Source organism: Perissodus microlepis, chromosome 3, assembly GCF_051167445.1.
Source record: "Perissodus microlepis isolate ML-2025 ecotype Zambia chromosome 3, ASM5116744v1, whole genome shotgun sequence".
NCBI lineage: Eukaryota > Metazoa > Chordata > Actinopteri > Cichliformes > Cichlidae > Perissodus > Perissodus microlepis.
This window is the reverse complement of record NC_140463.1, coordinates 34,098,600-34,123,831: the sequence shown is the minus strand read 5'-3', so window position 1 is coordinate 34,123,831 and position 25,232 is coordinate 34,098,600. Positions and strand designations below refer to the sequence as shown.

General features: G+C 41.7%; 1 protein-coding gene across 1 annotated transcript; it reads right to left on the bottom strand.

The window, feature by feature from the left end:
- Positions 1-1,520: 1,520 nt before the first annotated feature.
- On the bottom strand, positions 1,521-24,690 carry dvl2 (dishevelled segment polarity protein 2). The gene is made up of 15 exons (XM_084924157.1): positions 24,138-24,690; positions 18,611-18,680; positions 15,249-15,403; positions 10,464-10,573; positions 10,110-10,239; positions 9,810-9,900; positions 9,650-9,719; positions 9,398-9,537; positions 8,834-8,910; positions 8,096-8,163; positions 7,876-8,010; positions 7,307-7,438; positions 5,159-5,335; positions 4,529-4,753; positions 1,521-3,156 (listed from the first exon to the last, which is right to left on the bottom strand). The coding sequence occupies exons 1-15, from the start codon at positions 24,296-24,298 to the stop codon at positions 2,594-2,596; spliced, it is 2,304 nt and encodes a 767-aa protein (XP_084780283.1). The 5' UTR covers positions 24,299-24,690; the 3' UTR covers positions 1,521-2,593.
- Positions 24,691-25,232: the final 542 nt, after the last annotated feature.

Genomic DNA, 25,232 nt, shown 5'->3' with positions numbered 1-25,232 from the left:
CCTTTATCCGGGCTTGGGACCGGCAAAACTGACCCGAAATAGGCACTCTTTGTGTGTGTGTGTGTGTGTGTGTAAGTAGTTGCAAACTTTGTGGTCCACAAAAAGTAACAGAAAAACATGTGTAACCATAACGTTGTTAACAAACTACATTAACAATCGAAATTGACAAAAAAAAAATAGACACACTAGAAAAAACAGTGGCAATGTGAAAAATGATGGGAACTAGTCTGGTCCTAATGCAGGCTAATTGTTTTTGTTTGTTTGTTTGTTTGTTTTTTTCAGACACCCCTCCACACACACAGGCCGTGCTGGCTCACAGAATGAGTGGGTCATCCTCATTTTGGTTGAGAGTTTTTATGGCAGGATCAGCATCTGTAGCATTTGACTTAATGGAAGTGAGCATGCAGCTGATGTGCCAAAAAACTGCAAAACCTTATCAGGCAGCTGGTGTTCATAGGAAGCCCCACCAGACAGCTTCAGTCTATATATGAGATGTACAAGATGGAGTTAAGGCTCTCCAAGGACATCCGATTTCTAAGTTTGCAATGATGTGTTTTAGTGCATTGATTTATTTTAGACGGCGAGGTGCCCACGGCAGCACCCGCTGCTGTAAGAGCGATACGTGCTTTCACGTCAAAAAGTCGTCATAAGTCTCCAATAACACCAGGAAAAGTCGCCAGATTTGTCGCTAGTCGCTTTTCAGAAAAAAAGTTGGCAACACTGACCGTGCACAACAGCGGTCTCCTGTGGACGTAAGAGGCAGAGCCTGCCTCAAACTAGGAGAAAATTTGACGCGGGCGGAGCGTCCGCGGAGGGAAACGGAGGTGGACGGCGGGGCATACCATTACTGACATGCGTAGTGTAGTGCGTTTTTAAAACGCCCCCCTGCGGCTGTATTTGTTATTACAATCAACAGACGTTCTTCTTCTTCTACTTTTCGACAGTGTTGGAACATCGCATGAGCGCCCCCTGCTGTCCGGTATGCATGGACAAACCAATGACTGTAGAAAACAGAAAACGGTTTTCTACAGTCATTGGGACAAACGTGCACGATGTGATCCGTCAGCGTAAAGTAAGATTTACAAATGATTATAGCAGTTTGTGTGTAATTCCAGCCCACACACACGTACAAATCAGTCTGAACATTATTCTAGAAAAGTGTGTGGTCAACGTGTAGTAAGCAGCTAACATGTGTTAATGCACAATTGTATTTGATTTGTTGCTAAAATGTGCTACTTGATTGCTTTCTGTTAGTTGATTTGGATCTAACTGTATTATTAAAATAAATAATAAAGATTTCTACCATAAAGCTTTCCCGTATCAACACCGGTTCTCTCGTATGAGAATTTCTGTTTCTATTATTACATCTATTAAAAACATGATGCTAAGCCAAATTCAAATCCCACATACCTTAGAGTTTTTGCAGCATCTGTACTGCAGTCTGTCAATGTGATAAAGTTCACGGTCACAAGCTTCATTCAAATCTTCACGTGTCTAGTTAAAATAAACAACTCTGAACCGTAAGTATGTATCAAATTTATTCTCAAATACACAAGCAAAGGTGGCAATATGAAATCAAGCAATGTGACACTATAAATGTCAGCTTTCTGAAATGTTGACTCTTCATTTAGCACCTTAATAGTTAGTTGGGTTACACATGATTTATATAGTCACACATAGAAAAAGGAACGGGTGAATAATGCGAGTCAGTAACATAAAAATAAGCATGGAGAGCTGGGGCATTTGGATCACAGTTACTGAGGATATACACTGCATGTAGGTAAAAGTACCGCTGTGGACGTCTAGTGCCACGAGTACCATCGTGCCTCTACAGCCTGACACCAAAAAACACCCCCACCCCGCATTCCTCACAACAAGAGTTATCTCATGACTATGCCTAGACAGTGATTACTAAACACAAGTTCTTCTGACATTTTTGGACCTTTCTTTCTTTTCACATTACAGTTTGCTGGTCTGTAGAGTTGCATATACACAGGAGTAATAGATATATACAGAGGGGCTCACTGTCAAACAATGCTGAAACAAAAGATGCTTGCTGTACCTGGAGTGTGAAAACGTAAATAATAATGGAAAGGCACTTGATTTGCTCCTGTGCAGCCAATGAATCTGGCCTGAGTGCCTGAGTGTGTCTGGCGCCCTCTAGTGCCAAACTGTGGTCTCAGTTGTTTCTGGATGGGCAGCTCAAGGGCAAGTGGCTGAACAGGAAGGGTCTTCCCATGATAAAATATTAAGTGAGTGTTTGAAGGAGTGTAATGATCAAATGCTAAATATTGTACAGTTTTCTGTAGGAGGGAAACAATAACCTCCTGGGTTAAGGCCTGAAAAATAAAAACAGGCTGTGCTCTGTAGTGGATTTGAGGAAGAGAAGCTAAACTTTCTACATAGATCAATTGAGATTTGTCCTATTGTCGTTCTCACTTTAAAACCCTGTTCGACCAAATTTAGTGTCAAGCGCCCTGACTGCAACAGGCACACACAAGTTCAATAAGCTACCATCAGATCCTCGTCGACACAAGTGGGAACACTAACTTCACATGAACGGACACCAAACACAAGGAAGAGGAAAAAAAAACTACATGACGTCCACGAAGAACTCGCTGGGGTTTCCCATGGCCAGGTGGAACGACTGCCGTGACGCAGTGAGCTCTGGGGGTACGGAACCCAGGTCACGAGTGGGCGGAGCACCAGGCGGTCCTCCAGGAGTGGAGGAAGGAGGTGGAGGTAACGCGGGGTGCATGGGAGCTGCCGCCATCGGCTGCGTGTGCTGAAGGCCGTGGGCGGCTGCCATGGCCGGGTGTGGATGCTGGGGTACCATCATCACCATCATGGGGTTGTACGGCAGGATTCCCGGTGGGTAGGGGGACATGTGGGGAGGTTGGGGTATGCGGTGATGATGCGAGCGTTGGGAGGAGGCGTGGCTGTGCTCGCTGGGGGCGGCTGAACCGTGGCCGCGCCTCAGACTGCTGCGCGTCGAGTACTCAGACTCGCTGCCGCTGCCGGAGCGCGAGTCGGCACCGCCACCTTCTCCACCACCGCCGGACGGGGATTTCTCCCCTCCGCCCACAGTGCTACCAGGGCCTTTACTGCTGCGACGCCGCTCACCCTCGCTTCTCGTCGAGCCGCTGCTCCGGCTCCCTGCAGCAACACGGGAGAGAAAACACTGTTTGATAACAAGTCAAACAAATCTGAGCTCTGATGACACTGCTTAGCGGATTTACCAGTTTCACTAAAATCATTTACACTTTTCTGTGAAGTCTTTCTTGTGTAATTTCTTAGCATTTTCCACACAGCTGACTGCTGCCCCCCGGTGGAGGTGGGTTAGAACAACTTAGTTGCATGGATTGTGTGATGGCTCAGACAGAACAGTAAAGATGCACCTCAGGACACACATGGGACAAAGACACATTAGCAAACTTAAGCTGCCTTTGTCTACAGTTTTATTTATAGAAAAACTGAATTAAAAGTGTTCACAGGAGGTGGTTCATTTATGATATTACTTATTACTGTGATCTAAATTTACTACTCTTGCATTGAAGTTGTGTCCTAGCAGCAGGCGTTTGACCCATTGGCCCTAACACTTTGCATATGACTGGGTACAGCCACCAGACTGTGCTGTTTATGCTTTTAAACAAAGATTTCAAGAAAATGCATCATTTTCTTTTGTATTTGATTAAAGTGAAGATTAACGATTGAGTGGGCTGAAGCATTCTAGACTTTGGCAATGGCTGGTTGCAAACTCCTGTGTGCAGATGTCTTCAACCTTTAACTCTACATATGCAACTATCCTCTCTCCTTTGCACAACAGGAATTGCTGCTCATTTTTATTTTTTCACTTTTTAATAGCCGAATTTTGAATCACAGATGCCACAGACGCTCTCCTGAGTCTCTGGTGTAGCGGTGAACACATTCATCTTACACATGAAAGATAAAATGTGTCGTCTGAGACCAGGAGGAGGCAGAATCGCAGTCTAAGAGGTAGTGTACTTTTTTAATTTTTGGAAATGCAGTGTTCTCATGCATGAAGGCACTTTTGGCTCACACAAAGGAGGTTTAGGCCAAAAGCAGTAAAATGTTTTATTAAAAGCCCATCATTTACTCAGCTTCAGACATTTTTATTCATTAAATGGGCAGAAAATAATATAAAGCAGACTTATTGCCGTTAGTAGACATGGATCAGGGATGTGCCGTCATCTCCAAACAACCCATCTGAGCCAAGAAAAACCCTGAAATGGTAGAAATTGAGCAATAGGCTCATATGTCCTGTTTTATTGTATTTTCTAATGTTATATCCATGATTAATAGCCCTGTGTGCAGTCATCAAGAGCCACAGGATATATTATACACAATGTCAGAGCACACTATGTAGCTCTGTCATGAAAAGCTAAACTTCTTGAGTTATATTTTGGAGTGGCCCTTCAAACAGGAAGAGTTTGCTCACAGCGGCCTCACCTACAGCATCTCACTCTAAAAATAAATACTGGATAAAAGAACATTTCTCTCCGCTTACCTTCGCTGTGTTGGCTGCCAGTGCTGCCCGGGGCGTAGCTGTAACTGGTAAGCTCGTGGTACGGAGGCGGCTGGCTGGAGAAGGGATGTGTTGGGTATGGCTGATAGGGGAAGGTGTGCATCATGGGCCACGGGGAAGCCCCAGGGAGAGGCAAGGGGGCCAGGGTGTCCTGGTCCGAGGCGCCGCTGGAACCGTCGTTGTCATTCAGAGACAGATTGGCCATATCTGTGTGGGAGACACGAGGGAGAGGGTGAATAATGTTGCAAAAATGTTCCTTCAAGATTTACAGCTAACAGAGAATAATTTTTAGGTTTGCATGATGAATGGCTTCAAATATCAACCTCTGACGTGAAAAGATCTTTTCTTGCACCAAACCCGAAAAAAAAATGACTACATCTGAACCGTTAATATGGTGCAGCTGGTGGACAATGATTGGTCTTCTTTCCTGAGATTTCATTTTAGCGATGGCAGGACATTAAAGAATCCTTTGATAACTATAACGTCAAATGTCTAACCCCTTCTACAACCGGTGCGTCCACCAGTGCCCATGTGCAAAATGTGATTAAGGATAAAACTCAGCAGTCGGATGTGTTGCTCAGTGTTTGATGTCAGGGTTTTGCAGCCACTCACAGTTCTCACAGTCGCTCAAGTCTCCGAATACGTAGTAGCACTGTTCGGAGAATGTGATCTTATTGACCGTGTGGCGAATGAAGCCGGCCTTCAGCAGGTTGCTGGCGTACTTCCTGGCTTCACGGCGGTCCTGAAATCCCTCGATGTGGTGAAACAACCACTCAACTACGTCTGAACCTGATGAGGGTTGCAGAGAAATCATTCTAATCATCATTAAGAAACATTTTGTCCCATAGATGCCAGGTTTTCGTAATAAAATTCAATGAATCATGAAATAAAGTGCAGAGTTTTGACTGATCTTTTAAAAACAAACTAGCAAAACAAAAACACACACTAGGCTCAGTGCGTGCTCATATAAAAAGATTTGTTTCACAGATCACATGACTCTTTTTCTAAACAACATAATCCCAGTGAGAGCCCCTACTACAATCAGAAAACGTATTAAATGAAAATGATAATTAAAGAACATCTTATTATAATGAACATACCATACATATATCTGCATGGACCTTCTTCCCTCCCGTGCAAAACTTTGCACGAGCATACCTCAGTTATTAACATATGGTTTTTTAAATAATCATTATAAATCCCAGTTCATGTTTCATGTTCATCCCCTGTGAATGCTTTTGTTTTAAGTGTCACGTTCGTCATGTGGCTTAACAGTCACTAAAATTTGCACCCATGATGGAATTTTGTTCAAATCACCAGTAAATACAGAATGAAAAATTAGAAAAAGAGCGCTGCAGGCCGGTAAATATAACAGTAAAACCCAACATTGTTACAAAAAAAAGGGGACCTGAGATTAATGGTTCAGTGCGACGATTTATCGAGTCATGTAAATGGGAGCATTTCACCCACATTTGTGACTAAAAACAGACCCGCAATAGAAACATATTTAGGTGCAGAGTGTGAATAAAAAGTTTAACATTAGGTCACTGCTGCAGGGATGATGATGCTGGCACACTTTAATGTGGAGCCGGAGTCTGTTTACACACCGCGAGGAGCAAAGAGGCGGTGCCGTTATAAACAATAATTAAACAAGAAGGAGCAGTTGATCCATAATAAGACAAAAATGTTTCTTATCTTATTACTCCATTAATCGATTGACTTGATAGATTACTCAATGTGTAAAATAATCAATAGGTAAATACAAATTTGAATTTTTCAGTTCAAGTTGTCAATATGTGCGGAGGATTTTAGAATTCAGGTTACGTGTTAAGCTGTAGTTACCACATTGATTGAACTAGATAAAGACACTAACTCATTAATGTTGTTTGTCTCCCTCTGGAGGCCACATCAATGTGAAAACAACAGATGTTTTCATATCTGATGTTATGCCTGTAGACAGTTTGAGAAACAGCAGATTGAGTTTGAGAAAAAAAATTGAACTTTAAATGCAGCACTATAACAGCTGCAGTGAAGAGCAACAAAAGCAACACCGCCATCAAATGTACCACACCACACAGCTGGCTGGGTGTGGTTACACATTTTATTCCTAATACACTTCCTTATATTTAACTTCCCCATGTCTGTAACCTCACTGCTTGCATTCTGTTTGAGAGTTTGTTTTAAAGTGAAGGGTTCCCAGTGCTGTATGCAGACCACTGAGTCATGTATTTATGTGGAGAAACTGAAACATCAACACCGCTTGGCTTACTTCTGGCTTACATCTAAAGTAGCCGAGTGGAAATCTAACCAGCGGATTATTTATAAATCTTTAAGAGGAATTTAGCAGGAAAACGACAAGCTCAAAAACTATCCAGGTGAAATGAACACCTCTGACTGAAAAAAACCTGCCTGACGCCTGAGGTGTGCCTGCAAGCTGCTGTGTTAGAGTACATTAAAAAGTTAGGGGGAAAGTAATAAAATCAGAGACTGAATATAACACCAAATTTTCATTTCAAAAAGCACAAAGTAGACAAACACGTAGTAATTATCCCTTGTGATTCAGCTGCATGCGATTCCAATTTAACACATGTTTTCATTCAAAACAGGCATTCACGTTTGTACTTGAGGGGTTTTTCCTCCCACAAGTCACACGGTTTTAATTCTGTGAACATAATGCCTGCCCTGTAAAGTCCTGTGAGCCACAAAAAGTTCATGGAACGAGTGTAGTTTCTCTTGCCTCGTTTCCACTTTTTGTCTTACCTAGGAAAGCGTTGGGAATGGTGATTTTAAGCCACATGCGGTCCCGGACTTCCAGACCCGACTCTGGTGAGGCCATGGCTTTGGCGACTGATGCCATGTCAGAGTGCAGTGATAAGTTAAAGTCATCAAAACCTAGAGAAGGATGAAAGAGTGTTTAAGGAAAATCTCAGGAGGGAAAAACATGCAAGAAAGCATGACAGATGAAAACAGAACGGGGCCAAAAACAAGAAAGCAAGGAGTGGAACTTCAAAGAGATCAAAAGCAGGAAAGCAGCAGACGTCATTTATCACACAACAGCCGCGACAAAAGCAGAAAGACAGATGTGAAAGACGACTCCTGTGCCAGTGTCGGTGGGAGACAAAGACGGACACAGACTGAAGAAGGGGAAAGAGATACTTTAGAATAATGAACAGCATTCAGACTGAATATCACGAGTCTGGATATGAAACTAGACAACTAGACACGAAGGACAGTTTTATGAAAATAATACACAGCCGTGAAAAGGCTGAGAGCAAAGGGGATATTATAAAGGAGCAAATATAGAGTAAGGTGAACGCAAAGACTCTTACGTTCAGTCTCGGTGACGGAGGACGAGGACGTGATGGTGCTGAGGGAGGAACTGCCTGGGTAGGGAGGGTAAGCCCCGGTCATGGCCACGGAGTGACTGACCCATGCTGCAGGGTCAATGGGTCGGACCGGCTCATCTGCAGGGTGAGGAAAACAATTAGGAAACAGTTACTGACACAAACATGGATCCATGTGTTGTGTCTCAGGCAGAGCTGTACGTACTGCGAGGCAGAGTGAAGTAGCCCTGAGGAGACGGGTCCCAGCACTTTGCCACTGTGAGGATGATGGGCCTGGAAAAGAGTACGCAGACATCACGACTACGGTCAGATCACATCGTCCACGCTGATACTGGGGTGAAGATTTACCCGATACAAAAATGTCACATGGCAACAACAAGACAAGGCAGGGCATGTCTGAGAGCGAGAGCTGTGAGTCAGCCTCCAATGATCATTTATTAATAAAACAAAACAAAAAAAGATAGATACTTCTACAACCTCCCAAAGCACAGTACTTTGCAAAATATGCAAGAAAACTGAAGGTGGAGAGAACGAACATGTTTCAGCACTTGAGGAAAAAACACAAGGCTACGAAGAAGGAGATACTAGCAGTGACGTGCGATTTAAACAACTCTCCACACAGCGTCACCGGAGCGCTCACTAGCTACACATCATAAGACAAGAAGAGCAAATGATGGATCAAAGTTACTGAAACAGGACTTTAAGAAGCTGGATTAAAGCCCAACCCAAGATATAACATCACAGAAGGACAAGAAGGGAAATCCCCTTTATTTACTTACACTTCTAAATGCTGCTGCCTTAATAAAACTGCAAGCATCAATAAAATGCTGTTCAGTAAATTTTTCCTATATTCTCAGGAATATCATTATAGCTTCTCTAAATATCATGATATAATTTTGAGACTATACCACCCATCCCTGATGGAAAAAAAAAAGAAACATACCCTGGCTTGTGTACAATCTCCCTCAGGACCCGCACTGCATCGTCGTTACTCATATTTTCAAAATTGATGTCATTCACCTAGGAGGAGAGGGGATAATGAGGCATAAGAAAAAGGTTTATTTAGACTCATAAGTGGAGATGAATTATTTATTGATGCTGATGATGAAGAATAACAACCAACTGTTTTGGTAGCTGATTAATCAAAGTCTTTTCAACAGAAAAATGTCAGTAATTTCCCAGTTCTAGCTTCTTGATCGGAACAAAAAAATAAAATAAAATAAAAACCAGTTGCATTCATATGCATAAATACTTCCTTTGTTTCGTTTTAGAGAGAAACAGATGTGTTCATGTAGACAAGGAATGAATTACAACTGAAGTGAACAAGAACTGATCTGGACTGGATCACCCACTAGAAAAGCTCCTGAAATGAGACCCAGCAGATCTCAAAACCAAACAACCACACTGGTATTTCCTGGATAAACCAGCTGCCTGAGCAGTAATTTAAAAAACTAAATAAATCAAGACATCGTCATTTATATAGGAAAAAGCCATCATTCCTCCTCACCTGCAGCAGCATGTCACCAGGTTCAATGCGTCCATCAGCAGCCACAGCTCCTCCCTTCATGATGGAGCCAATGTAGATGCCTCCATCCCCCCTTTCGTTGCTCTGACCCACTATGCTGATACCCAGGAAGTTGTACTTTTCTGTACGGTTGAGAAATCACAATAATGTTAAGACGAGGTGAACATTAGGTAAGAAAAATGAATCTGAGATATGAGTTTAAAGGTTCATGAGGTGCATGAGGAGAGTACAGACCCATGTTTAGAGTGACGGTGATGATGTTCAGAGACATCGTGGAATCTGTAACACTGCTGAAGGAGGAGGCCTGGAGCAGGAAATGACAACATTACACTACAGACACTGACGTGACCAAAATATTTAATCTGTTTGCACAAAGTAAATTGTGCGCACACACCCTCTCCAGACGTGGGGGACGCTGTTTCCTCCGTCGACGATGTCGCTTAAGAAGCCTCGAAGCTGTGCTCTGCTCTGTGGCACTGCTGAACCTGTTCAACAAAAGGTGAAAGGTCAAGAGAGAGAAATATCTCATAAACCTTTAACAGGCTTGGCTCTTCAGGAGGTCAACACAAATTTAAGGGACAGCTTCTCTCGCATTAGCCTGTTTCATCACCTACTGGATACATACGACATTTATCAGGCTGAGTTCCTTAGTAGACAGAATTTTTTCCCCCCATAATGCTTATCTCTTTCTCACCTGCTCATCGTGTCATCGTCCTCAGAGTCGCAGAAGCTGGTCGTTTCTAACTCGCTGCTCATCACCGTGCTAGAGCTCTCGTATCCTGCCAGGTGGCGCTCCAGACGACTCTGGCCGTTCATGCGAGGGCCTGAAATGCCGCACGAGAGTCCCCAAAGACAACAGGAAAATAATCAACATGATTTTTCATGTTTGTGCAAGTCAGGGTTTCCCTATAGATCCCAAACATTCCTCGCTCCTCAGCAACTCTCTGATTATATCAACTTGTATTGAGTGTCTGGGAGATATAGACGTGCCAAATCTTGATAGGAGGCAGTATTAAAAGGATTGTTTTCGTGTGCACGAGTGTCTCACCGTGTTGTTCCATGCTCTCTCTGTGCCGAGGCCTCTCTCTCCTGAAAGAAACTACAGACTCCGTTTCAGTCTGGTCGTCCAAAGTCTCCACGCTGCCTGTTGCATTGGGACTGTAAAAATAAGCACAATTACAGATGGAATTAGAGCACGACTGGATTTCAACACTGGATTTGCAGTAATCAGTGTTTACAACATAAAAGGCATTTCTAACTACATACGTTTTTTATGTTATGCATTTTTGCAATTATAGTAGACTAGAAAGTACATGCCCTTGCTTAAATTACCTGTTCTTTTAAAGCAGTATTGCCTGCTGCTGTATACGAATATCTATGCTTTATTTTTTCGTCCTAATTTCTAACAGCTTCCTCTGAATGAAAATGGGCTTAACTGAATCTGACACATCATACAAGTATTTATATTATTTATTAATTATCATACAAATAAAGAAAGAAAATAAGTGCCAATTTGCTATTTAAAGAACTGTAATAATTTCAGGAGGACATTTGAACAGTCAAAAGAAAAGCCTGTCAGTGTTTCTGCTGGACTAACTTCAAAAGAGGCCTTTTTTCTAAATGATCTCATTGCCATGTTTGCAGGCATTTTGCTGTTATCTCCCAAGAGACATCCTTATCAGTAATAAACTAGAATCAGCTGATATCAGTCCATTTCTTTAGTCGAACTCTAGACTATTCTTCAGTTAAACGGAACTACTCACTCTTTTCCTTATTTTCTGTCACATTTACAGAACATTTACATATTTATATTACGCTATTTAAAAACAACTTGGTAATTGTCCAAATAAGTGTCCTGAGAAGGACTTTGGGTGAAATCAGGAGATGGACCAAGGCCCAGTATAGGCTCCTTAGATGCTGTCAGACTACTCTGGGAGTCTAAGAATACAAATATAGAGCTGAACACACGTACAACTGTTCCCTTTTAAACACCAAATCAACATTTTAATACATACTTTTAGCATTATGTGCTTAATGTTGCTTACATTAAAGTTGTTGGTCAGGTACGTGTCACTTTAATGAGGCCTTGGACATGACATCTGCTATGTATTACAGTGTCTCTTATTGCAGTGAAGGCTATAGAACAGCACAATCTCTTTGCTGGTCCAATATTAGCACATTTTCCTACAATGATCAAAAAGTTTAAGACACATGAAGACACAAAGCACGGCATGGTCACTGTGCATTAGAGCTACTGTAATTTTATTGACATCACATAGTAAGCTTTTCATTTCTTTCTACCACTCACATGGATTTCTTCATTTTTGTAAGCTGTGTGTACATCAACACAACCACAATCAGACTGAATGATAATTAGTTTGCTTTTAAGATTCAGACACACTATAAAAAGACACACTATAAAAACTTAAAAGCACAACTAACACTGGATTCATGAGACCCACAATTAAATGGCTGGTTAAGCATTTCGCAGCTTGATTGTTTTTTAACATACAAAAAAAACAAAAAAAAGAACTGTCCCCCAAAATCAGTTTCTCATAGCTTGGTGTTATATCTACACTGATAATACATCTGGAATAAGTTAATAAATGATCAGCATCCAGTACCCTGGAGACCACCCAGTCATAAAAACAGCTGGTTAAACTGAACCTTTTCTTTGGTACCAGAGACCCTTTCATTTGAAGATTATCACGTATGAGCAGTAAGGTGTCAGTCTAGCTCCAAACATATTATGGAAACAAATAACTAATTTACTTTTTCTTCTTTACTTCCTTACTAATGACTCGTGAAAAAGCAGCGTGCAGATATACTTGGTTTTTTATAAAGATAAAGGATGGACTATGGTTATAACTATAGTTTTCAGTAATGTTGGATTGGTCATATCAATATCAATATTAGATTACATGAAAGGCAGCAAACATCGATGTATATCTAAAGCTGGTGACGCTGATTAGATTCACTCACTGAATTCTACCTTTTTGATTAGCTTTATACTGCCCAGGTGTTAGAAATCATCCCTACAGCTATTGAATCATCTGTTTATATCCTGTTGAGTTCAATTGGCTCGATCCACAAAGAGCAGTGAATATCAGAGTAGCAGTTCACCACAGCTGACCTGTGATTTATGTACAATAAAGCAAAAATCTACTGGATATCCCAATAAAAAACAGTATGCAACCACTTCTGATTTTTTGGCCCACACTGATACACATTTTTGCTACACCTGATCTTACAGCTTGCCCACCTGTGAAGTCCCACTTTAACCTTCTTCGTACATGTATGTACAAGCTGTACAATATAACATAATATAATACAAATAAATAATAAATAGTTATTTTGAAATTCATACTGGTTTTTTGCTTTTTTTAAAAGCTGTCCTAATCACACACGTGTGTGTGTGCACGCGCATGCATGTTTTTGTTTGTTTGTTTGTTTTAAAAAATGAAATGACTACATGTAAGATGAGATGTCATTCTTGCTCTAAAGACTTGTATTAGCTTGACAGTTTTTAAGCTTCAGTCACTTCTTCGTTTTGCTTTTTCAGCTCAAAACTAATGTTTTTGGTAGCCTCGGTCTCAATGCAGGTTCTGGCAAACCCAGTGAGAAACCAGTTGGTTCACTGCTATTAGCAGATATTTCCAAAACAGTGTTAAACAAGAATAATCACTAGATAACTGTTTGTTGACACATTTGTCATATTAACTTAATGTGATGTTACAGTTTTCTGCAGTAACCCCAACTATCCAAACCAACTAGACCACATTTCATAACATTTCAAAGCACACTGGAATGGAAGTTCTTGAATATGGCAAAAACATACTCAAACTGTGTGAGGGAACACTTCAATCAGATCTGTCTACTCAGGGATTGAAAGCTTTTCCTTGTGTCAATAACAAGGGCGGTCCCAGCTAAGATCAGTTTCAAATGAGCTCACATATTCGTGCGTAAACCTGATACTCTGAGAGTGTGAGATATTCAGGTAAATATACAGTTTCTAATTAAAACTATAGGAGGAGCACAGGTGTGTGCTGCAAATCTTCAAGTACAATGGGTGAAAAGTGGTGGATCATCCCAAAACTACATGAGATCAGCTTGTTAATGACCTGAAGACAGTTGGGATCACAGTCGCTAAGAACAACACTGGTAACACACTAGAGCACAATGCAATGAAATCCTGCAGCGCACACAAGATCCATACATGCCACCCTTCCTGATTTTTCTGTGAGAATCCCGAATTTCAGTGCCCCTCCCGAAAATCTCCCGATTTTCCACCCGGACAACAAAATTTAAAAACGATATCCCAGATAGGCCCAGGCAACTCCAGTTTCCAACAATGGCTACTACTACTGCAGTTATTTAGTTTTAATACTACTCTTATTATTCTTTGTAGGTCACAAAATAAACTTTTAACATATTTTCAGGCGAGAATGTAGCTGTGTAAACTTCAAATATCTGAGCTGACGGGAACAGCAAACTCCCGGCACATCGTTTATAAACCCCCGCGGTCTTTCACTACTCAGGATAAACATGATATATAAGTCACTTAAATAACTTAAACATGTTATTGTTTGGCCTTTTTCAGTGTTTTATTTGTTCGTGAGTAAATCGGTTTGGCTGAGATTAAAGTTATTAGATTAGATTAAACAAAACTTTATTAATCTCTCGGGAGGGTTCATCCGGCGGTTTTCACACAGCTGAATAAACGTCAGACAGAAAACTGATTAAACTGAAGTGTGAGATGGTCGAAAATGTACGCCAGCGTCCGGTTATATTTTAAATAGCAAGGAGCAGACGGCAGAGTTTCACTCCACCGAGAGAGCTCGTGACGTAATTCTGAAGGCTAGACCGTCCAATTTCACGGTCGCTCATTTCCGGTCTACCCGACCCACTTAGACCATGAAGGCCGGGTCCTCAGGTGGACGCAGCCTCTGAATTTGGACACCTCCGCTGTTTCCAGCCGGACAATAATAACGGTGACATTTAACTTATTTTATCCGATAAATAAACACTGTAAAATTCAAATCTAGCTCTTTGACATCATCTCAACCAACTGTGTTTGAAAGGAGGAAAATGCTGAGTATGACCCAAAAAGCACATCCCTGCAGTTCAGGAGTTGGAACCATTATTGGGGCTGTTTTTCTGCTAAGGGGACAGGATGACTTCACTGCATCGAGGGGGTCAATGAACAAGACATGTAATATACAATCACGGACGAGAACCTTCTCTCAGCCAGAACGCCGAAAACGGGTCATGGATGGATGTTCAAGCATGACCCAAAAAATCACCAAGGCAACAAAGGAGCAGCTACAGATGAAGCAGGAAATCATGAAGTGGCCTAGCCAGTCTTCAACCTCAGACTTATACAAACTCTGTGGAGGAAGCTAAAGTTTTGAGCTGCCATGGGGCAGCTAAGAAAGGATTTAAAGATTTGTGCAAACCTGGTGACCAACTACAAGAAACATCTTACAGCTGTGCTTGCTAACAAGAGTTTCTCCACCAAGTACTAAGTTGTGTTTTACTTGTTGATCAAATACTAATTTCATGACAGTGACATGCAAATCAGTTTAAAACTTTTATGTAAAGTGTTTTTTTCAGGATTGTTCGCTGATGTTCTGTCTCAGTCCATTAAACTAAAACTACCTTAAAATTTGAAACTGTTCATTTCCTGATAAGTGAGCAAGCTTGCAAACTTCAGCAGGGGATCAAATAATCATTTCCCTCACTTTAAATACACAGTAAATGATTCACGTGTGTGTGTGTGTGTGTGTGTGTGTGTGTGTGTGTGTGTGTGTGTGTGTGTGTGTGTGTTGCTTACTGGAAAGATGGTGGTCTGGAGTCCCCGATGCCCCCAGTCCTCTCTGCAGGTGGGGGAGGAAGGGGTGGCGGAGGGGGCAAAGGCTGGGTAGTTGTTTCCACAGGGGGGACCACTGCCACTGGAGGCTCTGCTGCTGGAGTGTCTGAAGATACCAACTGATATATAAAAGGAAGAAAAATAAAAGAGATTTAGAGACAACACAAACAAAAAATAAAGAGAGGAAAGAATCTGAGGTAAAGGTCGAGGGAAGCAGGATGGAAAGTATTAGGAAAAAAGTAGGCAAGTATGTGGAGTGGTGAGAAACTGGCACAAAGTAAGAGAGGGCAGAGAGACGAGAGGGTGAAAAAAAAGAAAAGGAATGAAAGGACGAGAAGGAAGGAGGTGGAGGGCAGAGGGAGGAAAAACGGGTACTATGTCAATTACTTTCACATACAAACACTGTACTCTTTTCAGACTAAGGTCTCAAGGGCAAACTGAAACGCTATCCTACACTTAACCTGTCTCTCTTCATTATACAACAAAAGTGTCCACACACACACATAGAAGGGGAGAGAGAGGTATCACACATCAACAATTAGGATGAATGGCATATAGCTTCCAATTACATGGACCATAGAAACACAGAGAGCGGAGTCCAGGCCTTCTTACATCACTGCAGAGCCCACACATCAAGTTTCTTATTATAAACTTCATATGAGCTCCAGAGTTTGGGAAGTTTGGTGCATTCAGTGACTTCATATAAACATGCTTTGTATTTCCTGTCAAAATAACTCAACCAAATGTCCACAAGCATGTGCACAGAGACGTTCGCCCACTTTATCCAGTCACTCCCTGCTTTTTGCTCTCCATTAATGGCTACGTAACTGTGAAACACTCATCTTCTGGGATCCCTTCATCCATCTCTCTGTGCAGATCGCATATCAGTCCCTCTGGTGTCTGAGCTTTGTTCTCCCTCTCTTTGAGTTCTTATGCACTTAACAGATGCTCCAGCCCCTGTCCTTCTTATCTGGGCCAAGTCTCAGTGTTTTGTCTCCTTTTAAATGCAACCCGCAGGGTGGAGTAAAACAAGTGGGTCTTCTACAAGAGAAATGGAAAGTATGAAAGCTGTACCTGGCAACTCACTGTGCTATAACTGCTAACAAGCCACGCTGCGTGCAGCTCGGCTCGAGTATCAGTTAACACAATCAGAGAAATGTTTGCTTCCTTCGTGAATTTGTTTGGCAAACTGAAAAACGCCTTTTCTATCTCGACATGCTCATTTAAATGTTTGCATATGTTAAATTCCGTGCGGCTACAGAATTTTAACTTGACTTTCTCGCCCAATACTGTTCTATGTGTTTGCACATGGCCAAGTCATGCATTGCTGCATGTAAACAACTGTGCTGCATGCTTTCCTGCTAATATCGCCTTCTAAATCGGGGGTCCAGTTGTTCCAAAATAGCTCAGCTTGACAATGCAGTCACATTGTAGGATATCAATGTGTAGACAGAGTGAAAATTTTAATGTTGCTGGTCAACATTTTAGCTGCGAGTTGACTAAAAAAATTTAAGACACATTTAAAATGAATTTAAGACCATTTAAATCTTTTAAGGCTGTTTATTAGCAAATACGTATTTAAGATAAAAGCTTTATAAGGACTTGCAGCCACCCCGGCCAGATTTGACAATTACTCTGGCAAAGAAAACAATGAACTATCTTTTTAATGAGAGCCAGTTTAATATAGCATCTTGTTTATAGTATTGAGTTTTTGCTGACATTGATGTAAATGCGTAAATTTAATAATAGGCATTTAGTTTGTGCTTTGACAATAAGGACCTCCAAGTCTGAGGTCACAGTTCTCAGCTGGAAAGGGGTGGGATGCCCCAAGTGGGGTAATTTAAAGGGTCTTGTTCACTGAGGTGTGAGGTGTGAGTGGAGCATGAGACTGGTATACTGGTGTGGTGTCAGCAGTGATGCTATATCAGTCTGTTGTGGTGAAGTAAGAGTTAGCTTGAAAGCAAAGCCGCTGCTCTACCAGTCGATCTACGTTCCTACTCTGACCTATGGCCCTAAGCTGTGGGTATCCACTGAAACTACGAGATGGCAGATACAAGGAGAAGGAAGTGAGCTTCCTCCAAAGGGTGGCTTGGCCCAGCCTTAAAGATAGACTGTGGAGTTGGTTGTTAAGGAGGCGCTCAAACTGCAGCTGCTAATGCTCCACACAAAAAGGACCCAGTTGAGATTGTTCAGGCATCTGACTAGGATGCCTCCTGGATGCTTCTTGGTGAAGTGTTTTGGGCATGTGTTAGTGGGAGCAGGCCCCGGATTAGACCCAGGCCTGAAACTGCCTGCGTTGTCCCCCTTGAAAGAGCTAGAATAAACGTCAGGGAGACAGGGAAGTCTAGACATTTCAGCTTAGACTACTGTACCACAACCTGGACCCAGATAAGAGGCAGAAGATGGATGGATGGAAATTTTGTAAACTTTCAATTTACACAAATAGCAGAGGAAACAACACAAAAACACCTATGAATATAAAGCAGATAAGAGCATTATCTCTACTGCCCTCAGTGTTAAAACACATAACGGGGTAAAACAAATGGTACAAAAAGGACCCCTCTCAAGCTGAATGGAAGCATAACTATGATATGGAAAATATTTGTAGGGACCCTCTCTCAGAAAAATGGAAAAAGTGCATCAGCCTTACTGCAAACATGGACATCATGTCTGTCTCCGGGTTAAAATGTGCATGCTTTCATTTGACAAATCTCTTTAAAATGTTTAAAAGGGAAATGTCATGCAAAGAAACAGTCGGTTCAAGGCGCTCAGTGTAAGAAAATTCTCGAGTGACAAAAGATTTATTGAAGTCTGAGAGTAACAGTCTAGCAAAACTACCAGTGACTCAGACTGTTGATAAAGCTCCAAGAACATTTTTCCCATACATCTGCTGAGTCTGCTCCCTCCTGTTTTACCTGGGTGGACAGTTACTCTGGTTCAGTTTTTTTCCTGTTCCAAGTTTCCAAACGTTTCACCAAAGAGCAAGCCAGGACCAGATGTGCAAACTCTCTGATGACATATAATTGTGCAAAGTTAATGGCTAAAAATCTGAAATCTAATTACTTCATTTTGCTGCTGCTGGTTAGACAAGACTGTTGGTCTGAGGGAGGTCTGAAGGAAGACACAGGAAAAAGAAGAGGTGGTTTTTGCAAACACCCTCTGGCTAAACATGATGTAGGCTTATTCTTGAGATTAAAGTTAAGTCTTGACATTTTCAGACAAGCCTCAAGAGGAAATGATGGAAAAAGAAAGGTTAGCAGGGAAATCTGTATAGCTTCCACTCCTGCTTTAAAAAGAAAATAAACAGCAAGTTTATCATCTCTTACCCATGACACCACTCTGCCGTTGAAACATGGCAACTTGGCACTGTCGTCTGAAATCTCTTCCTTCACCACCCTGAAGAACAGAGACACACAGGGAGGTTCAGTAGGTTTGAACGGTTCTGGTTTTCTGACATCATGATAAGTGTGATCTGTATGGTACACTGCAGTGGAGAAAAGAGGGCTAAAAACGACATTAACTCATAAATGTAAAAAGTGAAAGTGCGGAGGGGAATTAAACAGTTTACATTACCGACACATTACATGAAATATATGAGCCCGTGACAACAACACAGCTGCACCAAATCAAAGTGCCAGGGTTAACTCAAAACCCATCTGGGTAAATCATCAGCTTACAGCCACATCAATGCAGCTGCAGTTGATCACACTCATATTAAAACTGATTTCACTGAAAAACTGCAAATCAACATTAAAAGGATGGCTGGGAGGAGGATCGCATTTGGCTAAACCTGAGGAACATTTTCTAAAGAAACAAAAAGGATAATGAGTTTAAAGGCTTTTGTTTTGTGTTTTTGGTGGGTGGCTACATAGGCCAGTCAGATTACTTGCTATGAAGAATAAAGGCAACACAGATAAGAAGGGGTTCAATTCATGGTCGAACAGAACCTCTCTGGGAGGTACAAAAAATTCCTTTATACAAGAAAAACTTGGTTTAAGGATAAAATAATTTGCATGTTTTTGATTATAATAGGGAATTGATTGTATAACACATCCAAGTATCTCACCAACACTACCAAACTAGTGGCTGGCAACAAACACCACTGAAGTGTGACGACAGCAGAAGAAAGAAACTAGTGTGACCCAGTCGAGAGTCTCAAAAATATCTCTGAAATGAAATGAAACGAAACAAGGGCACAGAAATTGTATTAAAAATGTTTTGGATTCAGTCAGCAGAGGTAGAGGAAACCTTGCCTAGGACTGGCTTTTTTAGCATTTGTAGTCACACACCAGGGCTTATCTAATTGTTGGGGTTCTCTCTGTAACAATGTACCATCTTAATCCTGCAATAACCCTGCAAGTATCTTTGAGCGACTGCTGTTGTGAACTGGGACTATATAACTAAACCTGAACTGAATTATACTGGCTCCTTACTGAATAGGCTATTAGGGGAGGATGATCTGTACAGTAAAGCTGATGAGCCTCTGTTACTTCCTCTGGCACAAATCCATCACTTTTCTTGTTCTTTCGGACTATTGTATTAACAAAATTGCACTTATTCTTAAAGTGTGAATGCGACTTGCACAGTGTTGGCGAGGTGTTGATTGTTCAGTCATTTTGCAAATATCTTAGTTGTACACAAAGGAGAGCCAAAACAGTCAGTCTCCTTCCTGACCTCAGATTCCTTGAATGTATATCAAGTTGATCTAAATGTAATGTAGCAGTATTGTAAGAGGTTTAAATGAATATTAAAGCAACAATTAACTAATTTAGCTTCAGTTAGCCCCCATTAAAAGTAAACTCCACACCAGTATAAGTACAAGCTTATCATTGGGATCCTGCTTCTAATCTTATTTCCAAAATACCACCCAAGTCATGGAGCCATGAATCAGCACACTAACAACAAACATCACAAAACTGCTTCACAGACACTGAGGAATTTCTTCTTTTACCACAATGAGCTAAAACACATTGAGCCTACTTGTGAATTACACAACCCGGTCAACTAAATCTGCATGCAAAGCCATTACAGATAACAGCAGCTACTTAACATTAATAGCCAACATGGTCTAAATTCTTTAAAGACAACACATCCGTCTGGCAGTTTTCCCCTCCTCCATCTAAGACTTCCATGTTTACAGAGAGGCAAACACTTGGCTTCAGCTACAGTAGTTCCAAGAGACCGAGCTGGGCGTAAGTGCTACATAGAGGACACTTGGCTGTTCAAGCGTCTCCAAAAGTCTCCTTTTTCCAACTTCACATGCCAACGTACCTCCTCTTAAGTGTGTGAGACTTGGTCAGGCTCCACTGGGCTTTTGTAAGCAGCTGTTGAGAGCTGGTTTTGTGGGTGCATGCTAGCATACAGCCAGATTGTAGTGGGCACTATTGAGGATCTGCTGCAGGTTTTGAGAGCCCTGTCTATGTGGCTACTGACGTAGCTAACAATATTTTTTTTCCTATCCATTACACTTTTTAAGCACTATAAATCTACACCTAGACGGCAGATGGACAGATGCACAAAGTGTCTGCAGAGACTAAGATTGTCATCATTCCTCTGTCCCCCAAACAAACAAGAGACCACAGTCGAAAGTCATTTCACTCACATACTGAAATGCCTCGAATACAATGCATAAACAACTCTGAAATATGCAGAGTCCTGTTGGATTAACTTAAACTTTTCCCTGCCGACTACCATTCTTCAAGTCCCTTGCTACCCTTAAATTCCTCACTCTCAACACGGCATTGCTGTTCTAACAATTAATCTTACTCAAACAGCTCCCTGATCCCTTCTCAGCGCACATGTATACAGCAGAATATCCAGTGACTCTAAGTGAACACCACCCTGTTCTTTCTCTCCCTTTCTTCTCCCCATAGACACCCCAGACACCCAGCAAATGGCCCCTGTCCAGGTCCAGGTTCCTAGCACCAGCCCTGGCCTGCTCTGCTCCACGGAGCTCCCCCTCTGCCACACACACAGATCTCCTCGACAGCTGGCCTCAACCCAGGACAAATGAAAACACACACTATTACACACTCCTCTCCTGGTTAGGAGAGAGCAGGGGGAAGAGAGGGGGAGAAAAAGTCCCTGCTTTGATTGGACAGCTGACTCAGAGCTATGTTTGAAATTTTTCATCTGAACTCAGTTGGAGATATTCAAATGAGAGAGCATGATGCCAGACAGTGCAATTTAACTTAAAGACAGGCCATACAGTCTTTGAGAGTTTCCAGAGGGTGGCTTGTTTGAGACGTTTAACATTTAATACTCACACACAAGCACACGGGGTCTAAACATAATCATGTGTTACCCAGTTACACAGGGACAAGCTCTTAATCTGACAGTTAACTTACAAAGTCTAGTAAGGGTAACATAATAAACCGACATGCTGATTGAAAAGCTCGCCAATTATCTTACTGTGCACATGACAGCTGCACACACACGCACTCTTTGGGACATTAGACTAAAACTAATACAACAGACCTCCAAAAAGTCTGGAATGTTTACTTTTTGTTAAAGTTTCAAACTTCATGTTGGTAGCGTCAGTTTGTGGTGCTTTTGAAAGCAAATTCAATAGAAAATAAACAGTCAGTGAGCAGAGTATCAAGTCATTCCCTTTTTCCACGTAACATGTTTTCTTCATGTTACATGTAATAAACAGTAAGTGGTTATATTAGTATATATATATATATGGAAGATATTTGAAAGCATCACCTTAATGGTGAAGTCTCTTTTTCTTGTAGTTATTTGACCTATTTAATTGATTTTTATTTCAATCTTGTGTATTTTTATCATTTAGTTCCAATGTACACCACTTTATCTTAGTTTAAGTTCTTTTTAACTGTTTTATTTAAAAAAAAGATGCTATAGTATGGTATGCTTAGGTGATGGATCCCAAATCCTAAATATGGGTTTCAAATACATAGGCCAAACATGGCCATCATTGTGTACGCACTAGTGACAGACAACTTGTCTAAAAACCTATGCCATAAACTGCCACACATCTCCCTAGAAATGTAAGTACACATCGTCGTCTGTGCAGCTCCTACGGGTATAAATGCAGACAACAGTGTTTGGCACTTGCTTGGGCTCTACATTACTAGATTTGCTGCAGAAGCAGAATTCAGACTTTTAAATCTGAGCTCACTCATACAACAGCAGGTTGTCAAACACAAGAAAGCCCCACCATAATGCTGTGTTAGAGATTTGTATGAAAGTCCAGATTTCCAAGTTCTCAGCTGGAATGTTTAACTGGAATGTACCACTCAACTTGAATTTCCTACTTAGAAAAACGAAGCAGTCCCATAAACCCTGAGTTTACTATCCAAAATGGTACTGGTAATGGTAAAGAGTATAAAAACTACAACTTCTGTGCATTTGTGACTCACTGAATAAGCCATAAGCAGAGCACAGGCCAGGCTCCAGCCATGAATGTGCTGTAGCGTTGTTTTTAAGTGCAGAAAAACAAACACTATACTGCATTACTAGTGCTACACCACTGGCTCTACCTTAAACAAAAGCAAAACAAATCCTGCTTTTCCTCACTTTTACAACGTTCCCACTAAACACTCTAATTCTGGAGTGACATCACTTTGTTCACTTCTATGCAAGCAGACTTCTTTTCACAACCAGAAGAGTCGCCCCCTTCTGTTTATTACAAGGTACTTCCACATTAGCTTCACTTTTCAGAATTGAAAATCATGCCCATCCATCCAAAAACTATCCATCTTTTTAATATACTGTCTAGGCTTAACGCTATGATGTAAAACAGCTCGACTACATTACGTAAACTGCAACTTCCAATTTTTATTTATTTATTTATTTATTTATTTTTTTGGGGGGGGGTTACAGGCACTGGTTAGACCAGATGTACCGTATTTTTAAACAGATCTGATGTTGATGTTGCTTCTGTTGACAGCTAATAGTAGCCCACCAGCTTTGTCAAAGCCCAGTGAAAAGCCAAAAAATCCACCTCATCTCCGCGTTGATATTAGAGCTGGCTTGGCACAGGCTCCCCTGGTGCCATCCAAACGGAGTAAAAGAGGCAAATAGCCCAGACCAAATCTTCATCCAAGACTACAATGTATTTAACAGAAACCCTAAGGGTCTCTCGCTGTGTGAATAAACCACAAACATGCATTCCTCTGCGCGAAAACACACAGCAAGATTGAATTGATAGAGGCGAGGAGACGGCTCTTTCTAAGGAAGTTTAGGTTTTGTGTGTGTCTGTGTGTGTGAGGAATTGGGGGAATGAACGGATGGCTGGGAGGCCATAGTGTTAAAGAGGGGAGACAAAACCCGAAAGAAAGAAAAGGCGAGGATTTCAGCAGATGATGGACTGAAGGAGGGAGGGAGGCATGAGGATTAGGGCAAAGAAAAGCAGCAGGGGCAGGGAATGCCTCCCATTGTAATGATGATGTTTTCTGAGAAAAGTCCCAGCCGACACAGCTACCTCTGGTATTTGAATATTCATCACCACTCATTACAACTTTCTGATTAAGGCCGGGCTTGGGGGACTGGGGTCCAGACAGGCTGGCTTCATGCATGTTCACCCTCCCTCGAACCATAAGTTACCCCCAGCGACAAATATACCACAACTGCTCACAAGATGGGATAGAGTGGTTTTAGAGATACAAACAGCATTTTCTCCCAAAACTATGTACGCACGTTAGCTCTGGGAAGTCACTCCTCCGATCAGAAAATCCAAGCACAACAAAAGGGCTACAAAATAGCTTTCCAAAATTTCTGTGCCTACATTCACGTTTGCATGATGGATCTCCTTATTTTGCATGCAAAGCTCACAGCTCTCCTTCTACTAGAGACAGAGAGAGGGGAAGGAAAGAAATCACTGCAGCTCACCCGAAGTCTTGGTCCATAGACTTGAAGAAGAACTTGTAGTTTGGCTTGTTCAGGACCTGTTTAAAATCCAGCAAAGTGATATTTTCGGCAGCGATGGGAATCTTCACCAAATACGGCGTCTCCTCCTCGTCGATATGATAAATTATTTTGGTTTCCGCCATCTCTACGTTTGCGGTTTCTTTTTTCTTCTTCTTTTCCTGCCGACCTGGAAGTTTCCGAAAGAAATACACACACACCGTGAGGCGAGGTAGCGATAACTTTGTGGGGCAGTTAGCTGGCGGCGGAGCTAGCTTAGGTGGCTAACGAGACGGCAGAGGTGAAACGATGAGGGCCACCGAGATTTTCGGTCCGAGCCGGAGGACGTAGGGAGGAAAAACCCTGCTCGAAGCTCGACTTCCCTGGAGTAAAAACTCGCATTCCTACTGTTACCGAGAGGCGAGGGAAAAAAATACGGGGAAGCTACATTCACACGACCTAACTCCCAACAACTTTTCCCCCAACAAAAACATACAGGGGAGGGGGGGTCTGAAAACTTTTCACCACTTGTTGCGAGCCAACGCGGCGTGTGACGTAAAGACGTACCCCCTTCTTTTCTTTTTTTACGTACCCTTCCGAACCAGACACTCCCCCCCCCCCGTAGTATTTGTATTCTTACATACATAAATAAAGCGTCTCTAATGGTATTTTATACTATATATTCACAGCCTGTTCACGTTCATATTTCTTTTAATATTTTTTTTGTTTTTTAGTCTAACATTTTAATAATGAGCTTTTATTTCCATCAGTTGGTTAAATAGTATGGAGCATTAAACTTCAAGACTGTAAATGGTAAATGGACTGGTGCTTAAATAGCGCCTATCTACTCAGGTTAAACACTCAAAAGGCTTTCTTACTGCGAGCCTTTATTCACCCAGTCACACACATCCATAAAGTGCTTTTATATGTCCATAAGCACCATTTTCTCTAACATTAACACCACTCCGATGGATGCAAAAGGGTAACGAAGGTTTCAGTACCTTGACACTTGAACTGGTGGTTTTGTGCCAGAAAGTGATTTCCCATGTTTCTGTGTGTTTTTGTGTCTAAAATCGTTAT

Bases quoted from the DNA above. Each gene is read 5' to 3' on its own strand.
- dvl2 (XM_084924157.1), bottom strand. From the start codon at position 24,298: ATGGCGGAAACCAAAATAATTTATCATATCGACGAGGAGGAGACGCCG. The intron at 18,681-24,137 runs GTGAGCTGCAGT...TCTGTTCTTCAG, and splicing joins TCTATGGACCAAGACTTCGG to GGTGGTGAAGGAAGAGATTT. The intron at 10,574-15,248 runs GTAAGCAACACA...TTATTTTTACAG, and splicing joins TCCAGACCACCATCTTTCCA to TCCCAATGCAACAGGCAGCG.